Here is a 20,427-nt window from a genome sequence, read left to right on the forward strand (position 1 = left end):
GAACAACTTGCCATCTTATTAAAACAATTAAAAAATTGTTAGCTCACCATTTTTAATGACTGTATATAATTCTCTTGCCTAAATGTATAGTTGTTTATTTAATCCAACCATCCTCAATTTTTAGAAATTTCAGTATTTTTCCATTAATATTATAAGCACCTTAATAGATAAATGTTACAGATATCTGTGAGTATTTCTTTGAGATAAATTTTTAGGCATTTAATTATGGTGTCAAAATATATAAACATTTTTAAGGCCTTCACCAAATGGCTTTTCAGAAATTTATTATTTGCACTCCTGACAGCAGAATGTGAGTAGGTGTATCCAGTTCTCCATATCTTCATTGCTGCTGCACTTTATCATTCAAAAATATGTTATTTATTTGATGCTGAAAAATATTTTAATTTCCATTTCATTACTAGTGAGTGAACATTTTTCATGGATTTTTTTAAAAATCCAAAATGGTTATGTTTATATTCAGTTCTATTAAATATTCAGTTTACTGTTTAAATTTTTCTGTAAATGAAGGACTCAGATAACCAGATTTGGTAACAATTGCACATTAATCGACTCAGTGAGATTCTGGGTAAATATTAACGTGAGGTTCGCAGCTTCTGTTCATGGGCTTTAGAGTACTGTGATTAAAAAGCCTTTTTCAGTGACTCCTAGTTTTGTGGCTATTCTGTAGAAATGAGGAAACCAAATGACTAATTTTTAGGTGAGTGGGCTATGGCTGTGATGTGACTAGTTACTATAACCTTGCCTACGTGTGAGCAGAGTCTTGCTGCACCAGGCTCACCTGGCCACGTGCTCTGCTAAAACAACGCGGAGTTATCTGAAGTCTCAGACTGTCTCCTTGTAGTCATCATTGCTTTGTCTTCTGACACTAAGTCATTTTTGGAAAAGTTTTACTAAATGGTAACTGTACCAGTGTAACGAATATTTGGTTTGGAATGTCTTAATTTGAAACTAGCATGTCCACAACAGAAATATTAATGTATTGGGGAGATCTTTTAATATTCTTATTTTTTGTTTCTAGAAACCACTAAGTTTTATATGACAGAGATAATTATCCAGCCATCTGAAAGAAATTTTCCCATCATACCAAGGTACAAATAGCTAATTAAGTGTGTTCTGTAATTTCACATGTAAGGAAAGATAGGTATTTGGGAATTATTATGGGAATTATTTATTATAATTATTTATTATAATTATTTTTTGTAAGTGATTATTTGGGAATTCATTTTTATTTATACCCCTCTTTGTTTGGAAAGGAAAAATAAAAGTCTTTGGAAAGGTTTTTAGGTAGTGGAACCAAACCACAGATATGAAAGATTTGAGGATTCCTTTATGGTTTGCTTCCATAATGGTATAGACAAATGTGCTCTTATAAATCTTCTAGTTCTGAAAGTTTTTTGTGTTTCTTTTTATGTGCTAGATACCCAAGGTTTTATAATATAATCATGAATAGGTTTTTGAGTAATTATTTCTGGTTTTAATTTAACTTACTTGAAACATGGGTTAGTTTTCAAATGACTTGTGCATTTTTTTTTTTAAAGAAATTCACGTTCTTTTATTTATTTATTTATTTATTTATGACCGTGTTGAACCTTCGTTTCTGTGCGAGGGCTTTCTCTAGTTGCGGCAAGTGGGGACCACTCTTCATCGCGGTGCGCGGGCCTCTCACCATCGCGGCCTCTCTTGTTGTGGAGCACAGGCTCCAGACGCGCAGGCTCAGTAATTGTGGCTCACGGGCCCAGTTGCTCCATGGCATGTGGGATCTTCCCAGACCAGGGCTCGAACCCGTGTCCCCTGCATTGGCAGGCAGATTCTCAACCACTGCGCCACCAGGGAAGCCCGACTTGTGCATTTTTAAAAAGAATGTTACATAGCCACTCAATCCATTATTAGTGTTTCTTTTCTTAGAATCTTTTTAGTCTTGCAAATGAAAGTTAACTGTAGTATGTCTTTATTTCAGCTAATTTATTGATGTCTAAAAATTAGGGCTCTCTGTATATAACCTTGAACTTTATTCTCCTATAAATACTTTGATTCTGTACCTCAGATCTGACACTCTGAGGGGATACAAATGGAAAACATTGGAGATAATACTGTCTAATGTTTGGGAGGAAATTTCTTACCTTCTTTTTTAACTTAGTTATTCACTGTTGAATGTGCCACAGCACAAATGGATTATTGACTTGTCTAACAGTATTTTTTTATTTAGTGGGGGGAATAGTTAGGTTTGGGGTGGAAAATATATTAAGGATCAAAGAATGGGTTATAGGAAGACTGGTGCAAACGCAAATACATTACAGTAGATTAAAATTAGCGTAGGTTGTGAGGGGATGGGCAGCATATAGAAAAGTCCAGCATGCACCCACCTCTGCCTTACAGGTGCCCTGTGGGTATTTTTGGCTCATCCTGCCAGGTAGAGTTATTATGAGAGGCACATTGTGAAAACTCGTTTGTGTTCAAACAGGTCTCAGTTTGTACAGAGCGTTATTGCCCAGTGCCTGGTGGAACTCTCCTCTGCTAGAAGCACTTTTAGATTCACTCTTCAAGGACACAACGGCAAAACGTACATCTTGGTAAGAAATGATTTCACCCAGCTCTTTGTAGCCTAGTAATCCAGGGTCTCAGAAATTCTTTGGGTTTTGTCATTCTTTTTTCTTAATTCTCGGGTCTAGAAAATAAATGATGAAAAATTGAGTTTTTAATCTCAGTTTAATTCACAAATCAAATCCCCTTAATTGAACAAGTGATTTAAGTGCCTCTGCATGCTAGGTACTAGGGATTTAGAGACAACTACAACCTGATCCCTCTGTAGAAGCTCATGCCACAAGATGAAGTTTTTCTACTCTTAGTTTTTAATGGCTTTCTTGGTCAGTGTAACACAATTCTGTCTTTCTCACTTTTTTCCCCATTTGATACTCTTATGGTTAAAATACGTTCTGTTGCTCCTGTTTTTGTTTTTATTGTTTTGTGTGTGTGTGGTAAGAACATCTAACGTGATATACCCTCTTTACAGATTTTTCAGTGCACAATACGGCATTGTTAGTTATAGGCACAGTGTTGTAGAACCGGTCTCTAGAACTTACTCACCTTACCCAACTAGAACTTTATACCCTTTGATTAACAACTCCCCATTCTTCCCTCCCCCCAGCGCCTGGCAACCAGCATTCTACTTTCTGCTTCTATGAGTTAGACTATTTTAGATTCCTCGTGTAAGTGGAATCATGTAGTATTATCCTGCTGTGTCTGTTGTCTTATTTATCATAATGCCCTTGAGGTTCATCTGTACTGTTGCATATTACAAGATTTCTTTCTTTTTACAGGCTAAATAATATTCCATAGGGTGTATGTACCACATTTTCTTCATCCATTCATCACTGGTGGACAGTTAGATTGTTTCTGCATCTTGGCTATTGTAAACAGTGCTGCAGCAAACATGGGAGTGCAGAGATCTCTTTGAGATCCTGATTTCAGCACTTGGGTGTTTGAGAAGTAGTAGCAAGTTTTGGAGAAAAGGCTCCGCAGTTAGCAGAATCATCCCCTACACGTACCACAAGCATTTAATATTAAACTGCTCCTGTCAAAAATAGCGTTCTGCAGAAAACAATTGGGGACATAATGTGAAAATCCAAGATCGAGGGCCCACGTCTCTTCTCTGCCTCCACGCCTGTTTTATTCAACCAGTAAACATATATTGAGCACTTCTTATTTGAAAGACACTGTCCTGGGTGCTCAGGATAGAACCAAAATGCCATTGAGGACCTCGCAAGCTAATAAGGGAGCACGGTAGCTAAAAGGAGAGAGGGATTGAGGTGGTTATTAGGTGTTGCTCTGTGGCTGTCCATCCGTCACAGGGACCACATGCTTCTCTAATTCCACATAATTTCTATTCAAAGCTAAAATATTTTCTAACTCAGGTTGATACTAAGTATACCTCATAGTCCTAGTCTGAAATCAGTCTTATTTTTTTTTTTTCACCTTTTTTTTCGGCCATACCGCGCACCTTGCGGGGTCTTAGTTCCCTGACCAGGGATCAAACCCGTGCCCTCTGCACGTGGAAGTGCGGAGTCCTATCCACTGGGCCACCAGGGAATTCCCTTAATTTCCTTTTATTGCAAAGTTTTCAAGTTGAAAATCAGGAGTAGGAACTTTTTAAACTTACTGCTAATGTATATTTAAATTAAAATTTTTTTCTTTTTTATAAAAGTAATACATTCTTGAAATACATTCTGAAAACATGAAGAACATAAAAGAAGTGGTAGTTCCCCTGTCTTGTCCCCTCTTCTGCCCCGCTGTGTCATACCATCCGGAGGTAATCATTAACAGTCTGACATGCATACTTCATCATTCTTTTCCCTGTTTCCACTTCTATGTACATAGGCCCACAGGTATTTGTAAAAATAACATAATGATGTGATTAGCATCGTTCTTCAACATGCATTCTTCACACAACCAGGTATCATGAGGCTTGTTTCTTGTTAGTGTAAATATGGATTGGACTCTTACTAATGAGTAGAACTCCACTGTATGGCCGGTAAAGACAGTGCTGCAGGGAAAATCATCTTTGCACATGTATTTTAGTACTTCAGAAGCAGATCTTTCTCATCTTATGCAGTATTGGAATCTGTGCATTTTAAACTCTGATAATTATCACCTCTCAAAAGTTGGACTAATTTATCCCTTATGAACATCCTTTATCCCTTATAGACATTCTTGGTGCCCCCCCCGCCAGGTCCCCTCTCCTCGGCTGGTCCCCCCCTTTCCCACTGCTGAGAATGTTGCCTGCTCACGGCTCACAGTCGTCCTCTTCTCCAGAGACTTGTGCCATCCTGACAGATGCTGCCTGGCCCGGGAGTTTCCTGTCCTCCGCCGTCCCCCACCCCTGCCCTACTCAGCCCAGTGCCGATGACCCGACCCTGGGCTACAAAACCTGCCATCTGCTGTCTCAAGATGGGACAGACTCTGTAGGTGGAATTCAGGCTTCAGAGCTCCCTGTGAGATCAGGCTGAGTCCACATTGTTGGCTACCCTGCCTTATCTTCTTGACCTCCCTCCCTTTCTCCTGAGAGCATTTCCTCAGTGAATCACCTGTGTCCAAATCCCAAAACAGTCTTCCATGAGCAACATGTGGGAGTACCTGCTCCAAACCCCTCTTCTGAGCTGACTGTTATCAGTCTTTTTGTATTTGCCAATCTGATAAGTGAAAATGGGTGGCACAAAATTTTGCATTTCCTTATTACTAGTTGTGTTAACATTTTTATATATTTATCGCTTATTTCTTCTGTTTATATTCTGTTCAATTCTGTTCATATTCTTCGCCTGTATTTCTCTTGGGCTGTTTTTTTTTTCCCTTATTGATTGCTAGGAGCTCTATATATTATGGATCATAACTTTGTATGTATTAAGTATTTTCTCCTAATCAGTTGTCTTTTCTTTAAAAACTTTATGTTGTCAGTGGCTCTACCAAAGGTTATACTTTGAAAGGCTTACCCTACTTAAAAGTTATATATGTGATATTTTTTCTGGTGTTTTATAGTTTTGTCTTTTTTTTTATGGTTTTGTTTTTGTTTTTTTGAGTGGTGGTAAGAGGTATGAATAGGGTTGTGACATTCTTGTACTTGGACTTCTCTCTCCGTGTCTTTAGCTATGGCTTTTAAACTCAGACAGTTTGGTGATTGAAGCTTTGGAAAGTTCCACAAGTATCAAAAAATTCCCTCTGTTGGAAGACTTATTGAAGGCCGATTCCAGTTCTGCCTGGAATGCTGTCAAGGTCCTCTACCAGCCATGCATCAAAAGCAGGAATGCAGAGTAAGTCATGCTTTGGTTTTCTCCCTCCACATTTGTTTTCGTTTCTGTTGCCACACTGGTGTTAAGAAATTAAGGAATTAAATGGGACTGTACCACTTCCCTACTTGATGCTTCTGGCAATCATACTGCTACCCACTGTGCTTTAAAAATGGGTTGAATCATTACAGGTTGTTCATGCTAATGTGCAGAAAGCATGCTTTTACTGAAAATAATTGGTCTTTTTTTTTTTTTTTTTTTTGTAATCTCAGCTTTCTGTACATATGGCTGCAGGACTAAATCAGGCTTCAACAGCTATGACTATTTACTGATAAACACTTTCCAGGCATTTGGGATACAGTTGTGAACAAAACACAGCCCCTGCCTCCTGGGGTTGTCATCCTCATAGGGAGAAAGAAGGCAGGCCATAAACAAAGCAGACAAAACATCAAAGACTGATATGGCTCTTCCTGTAAGTCAGGCGCTCATCTGAGGGCTTCTCACTCCTTTAAGCCCAACAACAACCCTGTGGGGTAGGTACACTTATCACCCCATTTTAAAGACAAGGACACTGAGACACAGGTGTGAAATGTAAAGCAAGTTAGTAGGGTGTAGGAGGTTGGCATTTTGTACTGAAAAGTCAAAGAAGGTTCCTCAGATAAAATGATATTTAAGTGGAAAACTTGAAGGCAGTGAGGGAGTGAGCCATATCTGAGGAAGAGCATTCTTGGCAGAGGGAACAGAAAATGTTCTTATTTAAACAGATTGGAAGTTTATACTTGTCCTGTACTCTCTGATGGGTTTGATCAAATTTGTACTAAGAACAGAAAGATCCCAGTCTTCTTCTGGGAAGTAAATAAGAAATTTTAAAAAATTATTGCTTGTCTTTTCTTTTCTTTGAATTATGCAAGCAGTTCAAGTCATAAAATATTCAAACAGTAGAGACTTACATAAAGTAAACTGTGAAAGTTCTCCATCATGTCTCTCTCCAGAAGAAAAAAGTATGTTGTGAATTTTTCCACTTTTTTTCTATTTTGCATTTTAACATAATTTGCATGATGCATGTGTATTTTTTTACACTTAAAAAAACAAAAAACAAAACAACAACACACTGTGTCTTGGAGATTCTTTCCATGTCAGTGCTTGACATTTTATGAAATGGATATACTGTAAGTAATTTAACCATTTTTCTGTTGATGGATATTTGGGTTATTACTTTTTTGCTGCTATAATTAGTATTCCACTGTATGTTGTACATTTATTTTGCAATTATGTGTACTTTTTTATGAGGTATTTCTAAAAGTAGAATTACTAAGTCAAAGGGTGTAACATTTAAAATTTAATAGGTAATATCAAATTATTTTGCAAAAAGGCATTGCAAATTTATACTCCCACATAAAGTTTCTATAAATGCCCATTTCCCTACACCCTCACCCAAGCTGCTACGTAGATTTTTGCCCATCTGATGCCAGTCTAAATGAAACAGATTCAGTTGACTCTCCTTGTGTTTTATTGAAGCATGATCAGAGAATATGGCTTATGTATTTGATGCTTTGGGGACTTTGTTGAGGGTTATGTGTGTGTGGTGTGTACCCTTATGTATTTAGATTTATATAGTCAAATTTATTAAAACTTTTTATTCTTCTTATTTATTTGAAACGTGGATATTTTGAGAAGGGTATGTTAAATCTCACACTGTGATCATGGAAAACTCATTTTCTTCTGGTTTTGATGCCTCTTTTCGCATTATATATTTTAAGCTATGTAATTAGGTACTTGAAAGGTTTGTGCCATAACGACTTGACTAATTGTGTATTTTATCAATAAGATTTTTCTCTCCTTTCATTTTATGTTATTTTTCTTTAATTCTAATTTATCTGATGTTATTATTGCTAAATTTACTTTCCTTTTTAAAAAATTATTGATCTTTTTCCAATTGTGTTTTTTCAGTTGTGTGTTATTTTATCTTAGGTATATATCTTATTAACATCAACCTTGTAAACAACATGTAGCTGGATATTTTAAAACTCCAATGTGACAGTCTGTTTATTTTAATAGTAAACTTAATTAATTTACATTTATTGTGATTATTGATGTAGTTGAACTTAGTCTGCTAACTTTTACATTGGTTGGCTTCTCTGTGTCATTTCTTTCCTGTAATGATTTGAAAGTAAAAAAAAAATCTATTTTAAAATGATTTTTAATGGTTAACCTTAAATTTTTAATACATATCCTTATACTTTTTTTTCAAAGCTGTCAATATCTAGATTTATCTAGTATCCATTGTCTTCACCAAAACAAGAAACGACTCTTAACAGGGTTTCACATTCACTCTCTTGCTCCCTCCCGAATGCACTCTCTCCCTTTGTGATTCTGATGATGGTGGTTGTCTCTTCTTAAAGAAGTATCAAGCCAAAGCTCTACCCCTTTTGCTTACTTCTTACTTATACTCGTGCATTATGACCATAAATGTTTTTATGTTTTTATTGTGTAAGTCTGTTTCCATAAAAACATACAGGATTGCTTGATGGTTTTAAAAATATTTACAAATAGTATTATATTGTATGTATATTTTTACAATTTTTTTAAACTCATGATCCTTTGTTCCAATTGTTTGATTTGATAAAGTCTAATAGCTCTTTTAAACTTGGACTGTAGTCAATCCTTGAATATCTGAAAATGTCTTGTACCTATTTTGTCTCTCTGAAAACCTTTAGGATTTTCTCTTTATCCTTGATTTCTAAGATTTCTTTCAGAGGTGTCTAAATGTAAGTGTTTATTCAAGATTTTCTCTAATGTCATAATCTGTCCTCAGTCTCTGTGAGAATCATAATTATACTTAAAGTCTTCTGTTTTTTCTATTAACTCTTGTTCCTTGGATATTAACTCTTCTCTTTTGGAAAAAAAGAAAAAAGAAAAAAAACCATTGTGTTTGGTACTGCCTTTCATGGTGTTGCTTTTCCCAAATGTTTGATGATTTTACTGGAATTCCTGCACTGGGCTGTAAACTCCAGGTGAGCCAGGACCTTGGCGGTCTTGCTCATTACTCCATCTAGATGAGTGCTTGTAGAAGTGCTCAAAACATGCAATTTATATTTACGTCTATGAAACATTTGTGAAGTGAATCACACATAGTTTTCTGCTTGTCCTTGTATTTGATAATTAATGTTCATCTATTGGTGACTGTTTGTTCTTGTTACCATAGCTTGCCTTTATGGACTGGTGAATGAGAACTCAAAGGAGATACTAGTCTGGATGTGCCCGTTTTTTGACAACTTTTGGGTGTCATGAAAAAGGAAGTGATTGTAGCTTTAGTTATGGTGGTGAACCTTGTATTCATTATTGTGAAGGATCTTTGCACTGCCTTTCTTCAGGAGTGTTAACAAGGACACAGTGCACCTGTCCCATCATTTCATGTATTTTTAACAAATCCCTGTGACACTAGGATGTAATGGACTATAAATATATAGTCCATTGTATTCTGCTGTGTTTATTAGTGGACATTTTTTAACTCCATATGTCTTGGGGATGAGTGGACATCCAGTAAATGAATTTATTACTTCAGTTTGCCTGTTCTATAAACCTACTTCTGTTGTGTTTTTCCTCCTCCTGCTGTTTGCCTCTGGGTCCTCCAAAGGTGGGGAGGAAATTTCGCAGGTTGAGTAAGCATCGTGTGAGTTATTTACTTTTGTCTTTTAAGGACATTAGTTTCTTTCTTTTGGGGCATGACAGAGCAAACCGTAGACTCCCTGGCATATTTTTGGCACATGGGGTGGTATATTAACTATTTTAGTCCAATCAGCTAGAATTTTTTTCCTAGTGGAAGTGTGGATTGCCAGATGGCAGTCTAAAAGAGGAAAATAGCAAATGTAACTATGGTTTTATTTCCTTGAGCACATACAAAAACGTGGCATGTAATATTCTTAGAATGTTCTTTCTAGCAATAGACACACGTCTCAACATTTTGAAGTCTATTGTCTTTTATTTAATCCCCCTCACCCTACCCACCCCCAGCCAGAGTTATCTTACAACTCACATTCTTTAGTTTGCATATCAAAGTTTAGATCCTAAATATTAACTTTTTAGCTTTGGACTCTTTTAAGTTCACTTCTGCAGTTTAATTCTGCTAATTCAGTAATTCACCTGTTGCCTCATAGTCTCTAGATTGGGGGTAATTTTGCCCCTCATGGGACATTTGGTAATGTCTGGAGATATTTTTGGTTGTCACAGCTTGAGGGACCACTGGCATCTAGTAGGAGGTGGAGCTGGGGATACTCTTAAACATCCTGCAATGCACTGGAGCCCTTACAACAAAGAATCATCCAGCCCCAAATGCCAGTAGTGCCAAAGTTGAGATCCCTGTTCTAGATTATCTCCTGAAATCAGGCTGTGTCTACCTTTTCCCTCTGGGGGTCACAACCCACACTTTTCTTGAAATGGTATTTAGGCCAGCAAATAAGGGAAATTTTACTGTGGCATGGGTTAAAATATCTATAATCCCACATGTTAACTTTGGTTAGAATAAAACAGGATAAATGGTAAAATATAGTGTAACTATTGCTACACTTCTCTCTTTTATGGGGGGGCAAACGTGAAGAATAGATGTATTTTTGTTAAACAATGACAAAGAACTTCATAGATATCAAGTCCTTTGTTCTCATATTTTTAAGAGAAGAGATCTTAGGGGAATGCATTCATTAAGTGCAAATAAGTGGGTTTATTTTTTTTTAAGCTAAACTGAATTCTCTTTTGTATAAATTATATAAGTCCTAATATTGGTAGTGGTTCTTTCCACCTTTTTCAAAAGATACAATATCTGATTTAGGAACATGGAAAATTTGAACTGATAAGAACTGCTCTATAGTCTACTGTTAACAGCAGCATTTCCTTGCAAAAGGTATTGAGGGAAATGCTGATGATATGTTATATTCACCCCTAATTTTAGTAGAATTTAGCAATTAAATTTTATAAACTAAGTAGGTTTCTCTCTGTTGGCTAAATATTGGTTCTACAACAGAAGTATTGTTTTTGCCTTAAGATAGTCATCATTATTGCTTTTTCTAATGAAATAAAAACACATATCGTAAAATAGGTAGCTAGTGGGAAGCAACCGCATAGCACAGGGAGATCAGCTCTGTGCTTTGTGACCACCTAGAGGGGTGGGATAGGGAGGGTGGGAGGAAGGGAGATGCAAGAGGGAAGAGATATGGGAACATATGTATATGTATAACTGATTCACTTTGTTATAAAGCAGAAGCAAACACACCATTGTAAAGCAATTATACTCCAATAAAGATGTTAAAAAAAATCTTATAAAAATATAAAATAAAAAATAAAAAATAGGTATTTTTTAAAATAAATAAATAAATAAATAAAAAATAAAATAAAATCTGTGGGCTATGTTAATGTATAGTCTACAGTATATAATTTAAGACTTTAAAAGGAGAACATAAATGCAATAGGGCTAATGAAAAAGAAAAAAAAAACACATATAAACCGCACACGTATACATTTCCTATGCATAAAATAGTATTACTAGTTGTTTCTATTTGTGAAGTAGTATTTTTTAATCTCTTTTTCCTCTTTATTTCAGAAGGAAATTTGAAATTCTGCTTAATTTTTCTTTATTGTGGTAAAAATCACATAAAATTTAGCATCTTAATCATTTTTCAGTGTACAATTCAGAAATGTTAAGTGCAGTTGCCCTTTGAACAAAACCAACTGTGCAGTCAAAAATCCACTTGTAATTTATAATCAGCCCTCTGTGTTTGAGGTTCCTCTGTATCCACATTCATGGATTCAACCAACCACAGATCGTGTAGTACTGTAGTACTTACTATTGAAAAAAATCCGCGTATAAGTAGACCCACGCAGTTCAAACTCATGTTGTTCAGGGGTCAACTTTATATTCACATTGTTGTGAAACAGATCTCCAGAACTTTTTCATCTTGCAAATCTGAAACTGTACCCGTTTTCCCCTTCCCCCAGCCTGTGGTAACCACCATTCTATTTTCTGTTTTTATGGGTTTGACTGCATTCATCTGCTAGGGCTGCCATAACAAAATGCCACAGACTGTATGGTTTAAACAACAGAAATGTATTTTCTTATAGTTCTGCAGGCTAGAAGTCCAAGATCAAAGTGCCATCAGGATTGGTTTCTCTTCCTGGCTTGTAAATGGTTACCATCTTGCCGTGTCCTCACGTGACCTGTTCTCTTTGCACATGCACAGAGAGAGAGAAAAATCTCTGTGTCTCTTCTTCTGATAAGGACTGATAAGGCCCCATTCTTATGACCTCATTTAACTTAAGGACTTCCTTAAAGGCCCTATCTCCAAATACAGTCACATTGGTGGTTAGAGCCCTAACTGTATTCATATTCAGCACAAGAATTTTGGGGGAGCCACAATTCAGTTCATCACATTGACTACATTAGATACTTCATGTAGGTGGAATCATATAGTATTTGTCATTTTGTAACTGACTTATTTCACTTAGCATAATGTCCTCAAGGTTCATCCATGTTGTAGCATGTAACAAGATTGCCTTCCTTTTTAAGGCTGAATACTATTCCATTGTATGTATATACCACTTTTTGTTTATCCATTCATTCCTCTATGGACGTTCGGGTTGCTTCCACCTCTTGGGTATTATGAGTAGTTCTCCTATGAACTTGGATGTGCAAATAGCTGAGACCCTGCTTTCAATTCTTTTGGATGTTTTGTTATTTTCTGTTTGTTTTTTTTTTATAGTAGCCATTCTAATGGATATGAGGTGGTATCTTACTGTGGTTTTGATTTGCATTTCTCTGATGATTAGTGATATTGAGCATCTTTTTGGCCATTTGTATATCTTCTTTGGAGAAATGTCTGTTCAAGTTCTTTGCCCATTTTTTAATGTAGTTATTTGATTTTTTTGTTGTTGAATTGTAGGAGTTCTTTATGTATTTTGATATTAACCCCTCATCAGACGTATGATCTGCAAATACTTTTTCTTATTCCATAGGTTGCCTTTTTATTCCGCTGACTGTGTTTTTTGATGCACAAAAGTTTTAAGTTTGATACAGTTCCGTCTGTCTATTTTCACTTTCGTTGCCTGTGGTTTTGGTGTCATAGCTAAGAAATCATTGCCAAACTCTGCTTAGTTTTTTTTTGGTTTTTAAAAAATATTTATTTATTTATTTATTTATTTTTGGCTGTGTTGGGTCTTCGTTTCTGTGCGAGGGCTTTCTCTAGTTGTGGCAAGCGGGGGCCACTCTTCATCGCGGTGCGCGGGCCTCTCACTATCGCGGCCTCTCTTGTTGCGGAGCACAGGCTCCAGACACGCAGGCTCAGTAGTTGTGGCTCACGGGCCTAGTTGCTCTGCAGCATGTGGGATCTTCCCAGACCAGGGCTTGAACCTGTGTCCCCTGCATTAGCAGGCAGATTCTCAACCACTGTGCCACCAGGGAAGCCCTCTGCTTAGTTTTGAAGCTCTACACCTGATGCGCCAGAGACTATCATTGCCTGAAATACTTTGGAGATAAAAATAAGCGATTTTGAGATTTAGAGGAATTTGTCCTTTTGATTGATAAAAACATAAATCAAATGTTAATTTATGCTAATTTTATATCCAACAAAACATCCAAGACCTGTTATTTACTAATTGCATAACCTGCTGAAACACTTCATATGAGCTTATGTGGATAGTGTGTGAATACGATGCTAGAATGAATTCATGAATGAACAAGTGAATGAATGAATTGATACGTGTCACCAGCCCCTCAAGAGTACTTTATTAAACCATCTCAAGTGAGCGTCTTCTGCGTCCCCACATAGGAGTCACACGGTGACATTGTCCATGCACTGCAATTAGGGACACTGACTTTGCAGAGTAGGAGAAACTTACACTTCAGAAATGAATGTACACGTGTTATATTTTATAAGTGAGGAAACTGAGGAGCAGTAAAAGAAATGACTACAGTTAGTCAGTTTGTTAATTGGTGATAAAGCCACAATTAGAGCCACGTTGTTATGATTCCAAATCCAGTGCTTTGTCATTATATCCTGTAGTCCCTTTTAGGGGACCTGAAAATGTCACTATAAATGTTTACTCTTTCTCAAGAACTGTCACTGTGGTAGTTTAGAATGTGTCAGCATTTTGATTACGCCTCAAAATATACTGCTTACTCTATTACACTCAGTGAATATTTATACATATTAATATGTAACTTTGGTAGCAGAAACTTCTGATTTATATTGTGTTCATATCTGATCTTACAGGTCAGAATTTAAGGATACAAATGTGATTTTTTTCAGAAGTCCCTCACCTTAGCTTCTTAGAACAGGAATCCATTGAAAGAAAGTTAATCTAAAAATACAGGAAAATAATCAGGTACCTCTAGGAAAATATAAATGCTTCTTTGGAAAAGACTTTTCACACATTTTATCTGCTAATACCATATTATCACCAAGACTTATCCATTGAGAGACCACTCTTCATGATGAAGCAAGTTGAGCACACACAGTTCTGAGTGGACTGTGTTAAGTACAGTGGCCTAAATTCAAGCCTATTTTATTTGGAATTCCTGTATTATCCACGAATTCATTTATAATCATTAAAGAAGATACAGGAAATAAGACCATGACTTATAATAAGAGTGAGTGTTTTTTCCTAGAGATTCCAATCAAGCACGTTTCCTATGAGAAGTAGTTCATCTCTTGGGATTGCTTTCTAGAGGGACAGTCCGGTTTCTTTCTTCTGAAAGAACGTGAGATAAGTATTGTCCTGACCTGTGGTGGTAAAGGGCAGGGGGGTGGGGTAACAAGGATTGGATAAAGGAAAGGAGGGGAATGTGTATGTGAAATTGTTTCTTCGCTTTTCTATGCTTTCTGATCATGTGTTGGGTATCTTTATAAGTCAGGTCTGAAGTAGTTATCTTGAACTTTCATGTCTGAAGAGTTTGGGTTTTTCTTTTTCCTTTTATTACCTCCACACCATGTCTAGTGGTGTGTTTTGTGGTGTCTGTGGACTTAGTGTGACTTTAGGCAGCCTCTCTGCTAATGGGTGGGGTTGTGTTCCTGTCTTGCTAGTTGTTTGGCATGGGGTGTCCAGCACTGGAGCTTGCCGGTCATTGAGTGGAGCTGGGTCTTAGCGTTGAGATGGAGATCTCTGGGAGAGCTTTTGCTGTTTGATATTACATGGAGCCAGGAGGTCTCTGGTGGACCAATGTCCTGAACTCGGCTCTCCCTCCTTAGAGGCACAGGCCTGACACCCGGCTAGAGCACCAAGACCTTGTCAGCCACACAGTCAGAAGAAAAGGTAGAAAAAAAGAAAGAAAGAAAGAAAAATAAATAAATAAAATAAAGTTATTAAAATAAAAAATAATTATTAAAAATAAAAAAATTAAGAAGTAATTAAGAAAAGAAAAGAAAGAAGAGAGCAACCAGCAATCAGAAAACAAATCCACCAATGATAATAAGCACTAAAAACTATACTAAAAAACCCAAGAAACAAAAAACAAAAAACAAAAACGGACAGACAGACCCCTACGACAAATGGTAAAAGAAAAGCTATACAGGGAAAATCACACACAGAAGCATACGCATACACACTCACAAAAAGAGAAAAAGGGAAAAAATATATATATCTTTGCTCCTGAAGTCCACCTCCTGAATTTGGGATGATTCGTTGTCTATTCAGGTATTCCACAGATGCAGCACATCAAGTTGATTGTGGAGATTTAATCCACTGCTCCTGAAGCTGCTGGGAGAGATTTCCCTTTCTCTTCTTTGTTCGCACAGCTCCCGGGGTTCAGCTTTGGATGTGACCCCGCCTCTGCGTGTAGGTCGCCTGAGGGCATCTGTTCCCGCCCAGACAGGAAGGGGTTAAAGTAGCAGCTGATGTGGGGGCTCTGGCTCACTCAGGCCGGGCGGAGGGAGGGGTACGGAGGCGGGGCGAGCCTGCGGCGGCAGAGGCCAGTGTGACATTGCACCAGCCTGAGGCGCGCCGTGCGTTCTCCTGGGGAAGTTGTCCCTGGATCATGGGACCCTGGCAGTGGCGGGCTGCACAGGCTCCCGGGAGGGGCGGTGTGGAGGGTGACCAGTGCTCGCACACAGGCTTCTTGGTGGCAGCAGCAGCAGCCTTAGCGTCTCATGCCCGTCTCTGGGGTCCGTGCTGATAGCCACGGCTTGCGCCCGTCTCTGGAGCTCATTTAGGTGGTGCTCTGAACTCCTCTCCTCGTGCATCCCGAAACAATGGTCCCTTGCCTCTTCAGCAGGTCCAGACCTTTTCCCGCACTCCCTCCCGGCTAGCTGAGGCACACTAGCCCCCTTCAGGCTGTGCTCACGCCACCAACCCCAGTCCTCTCCCTGGGATCCGAGCCTCAGCTCCCAGCCCCGCCCGCCCCGGCGGGTGAGCAGACAAGCCTCTCGGGCTGCTGAGTGCTGCTCGGCACTGATCCTCTGTGTGGGAATCTCTCCGCTTTGCCCTCCGCACCCCTGTGGCTGCGCCCTCCTCCGTGGCTCCGAAGCTTCCCCCCTCCGCCACCCGCAGTCTCCACCCGCGAAGGGGCTTCCTAGTGTGTGGACACCTTTCCTCCTTCACGGCTCCCTCCCACTGGTGCGGGTCTCATCCCTATTCTTTTGTGTCTGTTTTTCTTTTTTCTTTTTCCCCACCCAGGTACGTGGGGAGTTTCTTGCCTTTGGGGAGGTCTGAGGTCTTCTGCCAGTGTTCAGTAGGTGTTCTGTAGGAGTCGTTCCACGTGTAGATGTGTTCCTGATGTATTTGTGGGGAGGAAGGTGATCTCCACGTCTTACTCCTCCGCCATCTTGAAGGTCTCCTCCCCTGGTGACCATCTTGATTGCCCGTAGATGTTGCCACTGCCTCCTGTCGGCTTTACATAGACAGGGTGGGTTGGGGCGAAGCTAGAGCTAGGGATTCCTCCTCCATGGCTGTTTTAGGTAATTTTAGGTGTAAAGGGAAGAAGGCGTGTTCAGTGAAACTAGACTGGATTTCAAGACTCCATTGAATTTGGACATTAAACAGAAAAGTTTTCAACCTGAGGTGTTGAAGATGGTCATTCATTCATTCAACAAATGCTTATTAAATGCATATCACTATGCTAGGTACTGCAAGGGCAATATTGAGCTAAAAGAGATCTGATGCCTTGCAGAATAGACCTTATCAGAGTCTAGTGGAAAATGCAAAGTTGTAACCTGATCAGTGCTATGAAAAAGAGATAAATGGTGCTGTGAGAGCAAAATTATAGGGAGACCAGCCAGGTCCAGATTCCATGGAGAATTCCATGCAGAACTGTTGCTTGACTGCTCTCTGTGTGAAGAGTCTCTAGGCAATGGGGAAAAGCCAATACAAAAGGACCTGCGATGGGAGAGCACGGTGAGTGCAGGGGATGGGAAGAAGGCGAAGGTGGCTGGAGAGAGTGAGAATGAGGGTGAGGTCGGAAGGAGCCAGACCAACCCAGCATCCTAACGGGCACTGTATAGAGTTTCGTCTTTGTGTTTATCCTAAGATCAGTAAGAATTTTATCCAGAGACAAGGGTGAGGTGGTTTTTTTTTTTTTTTTTTTCAATTGTTTATATATTTTTTCAATTCTTGGCCTTGCTGTGCGGCCTTCAGGATCTTAGTTCCCCGACCAGGGATTGAACCTGCGCCTCCTGCAGTGGAGGCGCGGAGTCTTAACCACTGGACCTCCGGGGAAGGCCCCGAGGTGGTTTTAATTTATGCTTCCAAAAGATTATTCTGGCAGCCATCTAGAGAACAGTTGGATATGGTAGATCAGATAGGAAGTTATTGCAGAAACTCAAGAGAAATGATTATAGTGAGTGATGGTAGGTAAGATAGAATTGAGAGTAAGTAATATTGCAGCACTTGGTGATTGATTGGATTTGGGGGATGAACCACTATTTACTGGGATAGATAACTTTAGAAGAAGATCAGGTTTGGGGAGAAGATTGTGAGGTTCAGTTTTACACATGTTGAGTCTGAGGTACATTTGAGCTACTCAAGAGGAAATAGCACATACAAAGTTAATACATAGACCTGGAGTTCGGATGAAAGGTTTGGGCTGGATTTATAAATGTGTGAGTCATCTGCATATTGGTCATAATTGAAGCCAAGGGCATAACTGAAGTATCACTTGGGGGCCTTTTTTTTTTTTTTTTTTAAATCCAGATGGCTGCAGGAGCCCTCCGGGTGCTTGCACCTCTGTTGTTTAGGAAGAGAGGATGGAAGGAGTGAGCCATGAAGAACTACCACATTTCTGGGCCAGATAAAGGAGGATGAGCCTGGAAAGGAGACAGAGGAGTGGCTGGAGGGGAAGGAGGAAAGCTACAGAGTGCTGTTTCATAGACGCTTAGGGAAGAAAGTACTGTAAGAAGGAGGGAGTGGTCAGATGCTGCTGAGAGGTCAGGTAAGAGGTTGAATGTAGATGTGCATTGGATTTAGATTACAGAGGTCATTAGAGACCTTAACTGGGGTTGTTTTGTCAAGTGACGGGGCTGGGGACTGGATTGGAACATGTGAGAGGTGAAGTAACAAAGTCAACAAGTATGGGCAACCGTTTCAAGAAGTTTGACTTTGAAGGGTAGGAGGGATGGGAAGGGGGTGGGGAGCTGACTGAAGGTAGGCAGGTTCAGTCGGGCCCCCTCGAGCCTACTTAAAAGCCAACAGGGAGGAACCTGTTGAGAAGAAACAATTGATGAGACAGGAGAAAGAAGTGATGCCTGATAAGCTAAGATTCTGACAAGGTAGGGCTGTACCTTGGGCTCAGATGTAGCAGCCAGCCTTAGGAACACAGATGGTTCCCTTTCTGTGACGGGACAGAAGGAGATCAGAATTGAAGAGGATGGAACAGGTCTGCATGTTAGGTTTTGGAAAGATGAGAGACTCATCTTCCGATGGCCTCTGTTTTATCTGTAACATAGACGTGATGGGGAAGGGGCACGAGGGAAAGAGGTGGGGGTCACGGACAGTTGGAGGTTGGAAGAGAATAAAGGAGATGAAAAATGATCATTTGGAGAGCAGGTGAGAGATCACTAGGCATTGTTCATTGCCCATTTGAGGTTTGCCATCCTGAATTTATGGTGGTATGAATCTTCCCCTCAGTGTGACTTTCTCCAGCTTATCATCTACTTGAGTGTAAACTCAGAAAGCAGAGTTGGGTTCATCAGGGTTAAAACTGTGTTGTCTCAATGCAAAGAGTGTTGTGTTCTTCTTCTATCATTAGGACGATGGACCACAGAATCTACGTGGCCTGTTTTAATGGAGATCAAGGGTTGGAAAGTGGCCATAGCTTCCAATCATTTACTGAGACTTAGTTGTGGTAGAGAAGAAATTGACTTTTAATTACATATTTAAAGCTTCTAAAGTGTTCTTTTAAAGCACACCAGATTGATGGGAAATGAGCTCTTTAAAATATGTTAAGGAAAGCTGTATACTTTAAAATGGAGCTTTGGCACTTATTTAAATGTATGCTCTGAGGAGTTAAATTTTCCATAGGATTTTTGTAATCCCACTTTGTAAGGAAATCTATTGGCCTAACATGGGAGGACAAGTATAAAGGAAAAGATGCATAGTTTTTCAAGTCTGCCAGAGTTTTAGTTTGACATTTGTCATGTAAAGCGACTGCAATGGTCTTGGTTGGTTCTGCTTTTATTCTAGGCATCGGGAGTGAAAAATGAACCTTCGATTCTAAGGTCATCTGGAGTAGAGGGAAGAAGTCAGTTTCTTTCAATATCACTTGGAGGCCTTTTTTTTTTTTTAATATGGCTGTAGGAGCCCTCTGGGCGCTTGCACCTCTGTTGAAAACCAAGATAAATCGAACATTCCATTGTTGGCCTCTCCACTGTTAAGGCTGGCTTCTTCTGTGACATCCACCTGACAGCAAGTGCTTGTCTCAGGGACCCAGGCAGGGCTTCAGGCCAAGGGCCTCTAACAGTGCTGCTGGCCTCCATGGGATGCCTTCGTGCCACCGCACCAGGTCAACTGCCAGAACCCTCCTCTAGCCATTTTCTCTCCTGTGTTAGAGGAAAATTGCCTTCCCACCTTATAAATCATTACTAATTCCCCAGGTAAATGATGAAGCTCTCGTCCTTGTGAAATAATTTCAGCATCGTAGGGTAAAGCTCACATCTCCTTGGCCACCATCTCCAATTCCAGCACCTCCCCCCGCATAAGTCACCACTGTAGCCAGGTTGCTGTGTATCTTGCCAGACTTTATCTAAACATAGACATATGTGTCTATATGCCCCAGAAATATACGTAGAAATACTTTGTGTTCTCTTTTTCTTTTTCTTGTCATATAGTATCCTTCTGCAGTTTATTTTTTCTCTCGACATTATATGTTCTCAGTGCATGTGGATATATCTCATTTTTTAAACTGCAGTCTGATATTCCATCATGTAGGTATTTTATGATTTCTTAAGCCATTCTATTACAATTATTTAAAATCTTTCCCCGATACTAACAATTCTGCAGTGAAGACCGTGTTCATACATCTTTATGCACCTCTGCAAGGACTTCTTTCAAGTGAATAGAAAGAAGTGGAGTTGCTGCTCCTGGAATATATTTATTTTACATTTTTTAAAATTAACTTTTTTATTGGAGTAGTTTTAGATTTATATAAAAGTTGCAA

The 20,427-nt window shown here is 39.1% G+C and overlaps 1 protein-coding gene across 3 annotated transcripts in view; it reads left to right on the forward strand.

Annotated features, from left to right (window-relative positions):
- The window catches only part of UBE3D (ubiquitin protein ligase E3D), a 317,705-nt gene that overhangs the window by 36,633 nt on the left and 260,645 nt on the right, over nt 1-20,427 (forward strand). For all 3 annotated transcript variants that reach the window (XR_009506230.1, XM_059941742.1, XM_059941743.1), the window contains exons 6-8: nt 1,040-1,109; nt 2,483-2,591; nt 5,659-5,822. Coding sequence is in view for 2 of the 3 variants with exons in the window: in XM_059941742.1 (XP_059797725.1) it covers nt 1,040-1,109; nt 2,483-2,591; nt 5,659-5,822 (343 nt within the window). In the remaining variant the exon portion in view is untranslated. The remainder of the gene's footprint in view (nt 1-1,039; nt 1,110-2,482; nt 2,592-5,658; nt 5,823-20,427) is intronic.

Source organism: Balaenoptera ricei, chromosome 12, assembly GCF_028023285.1.
Source record: "Balaenoptera ricei isolate mBalRic1 chromosome 12, mBalRic1.hap2, whole genome shotgun sequence".
In the NCBI taxonomy this organism is placed as follows: Eukaryota; Metazoa; Chordata; class Mammalia; order Artiodactyla; family Balaenopteridae; genus Balaenoptera; species Balaenoptera ricei.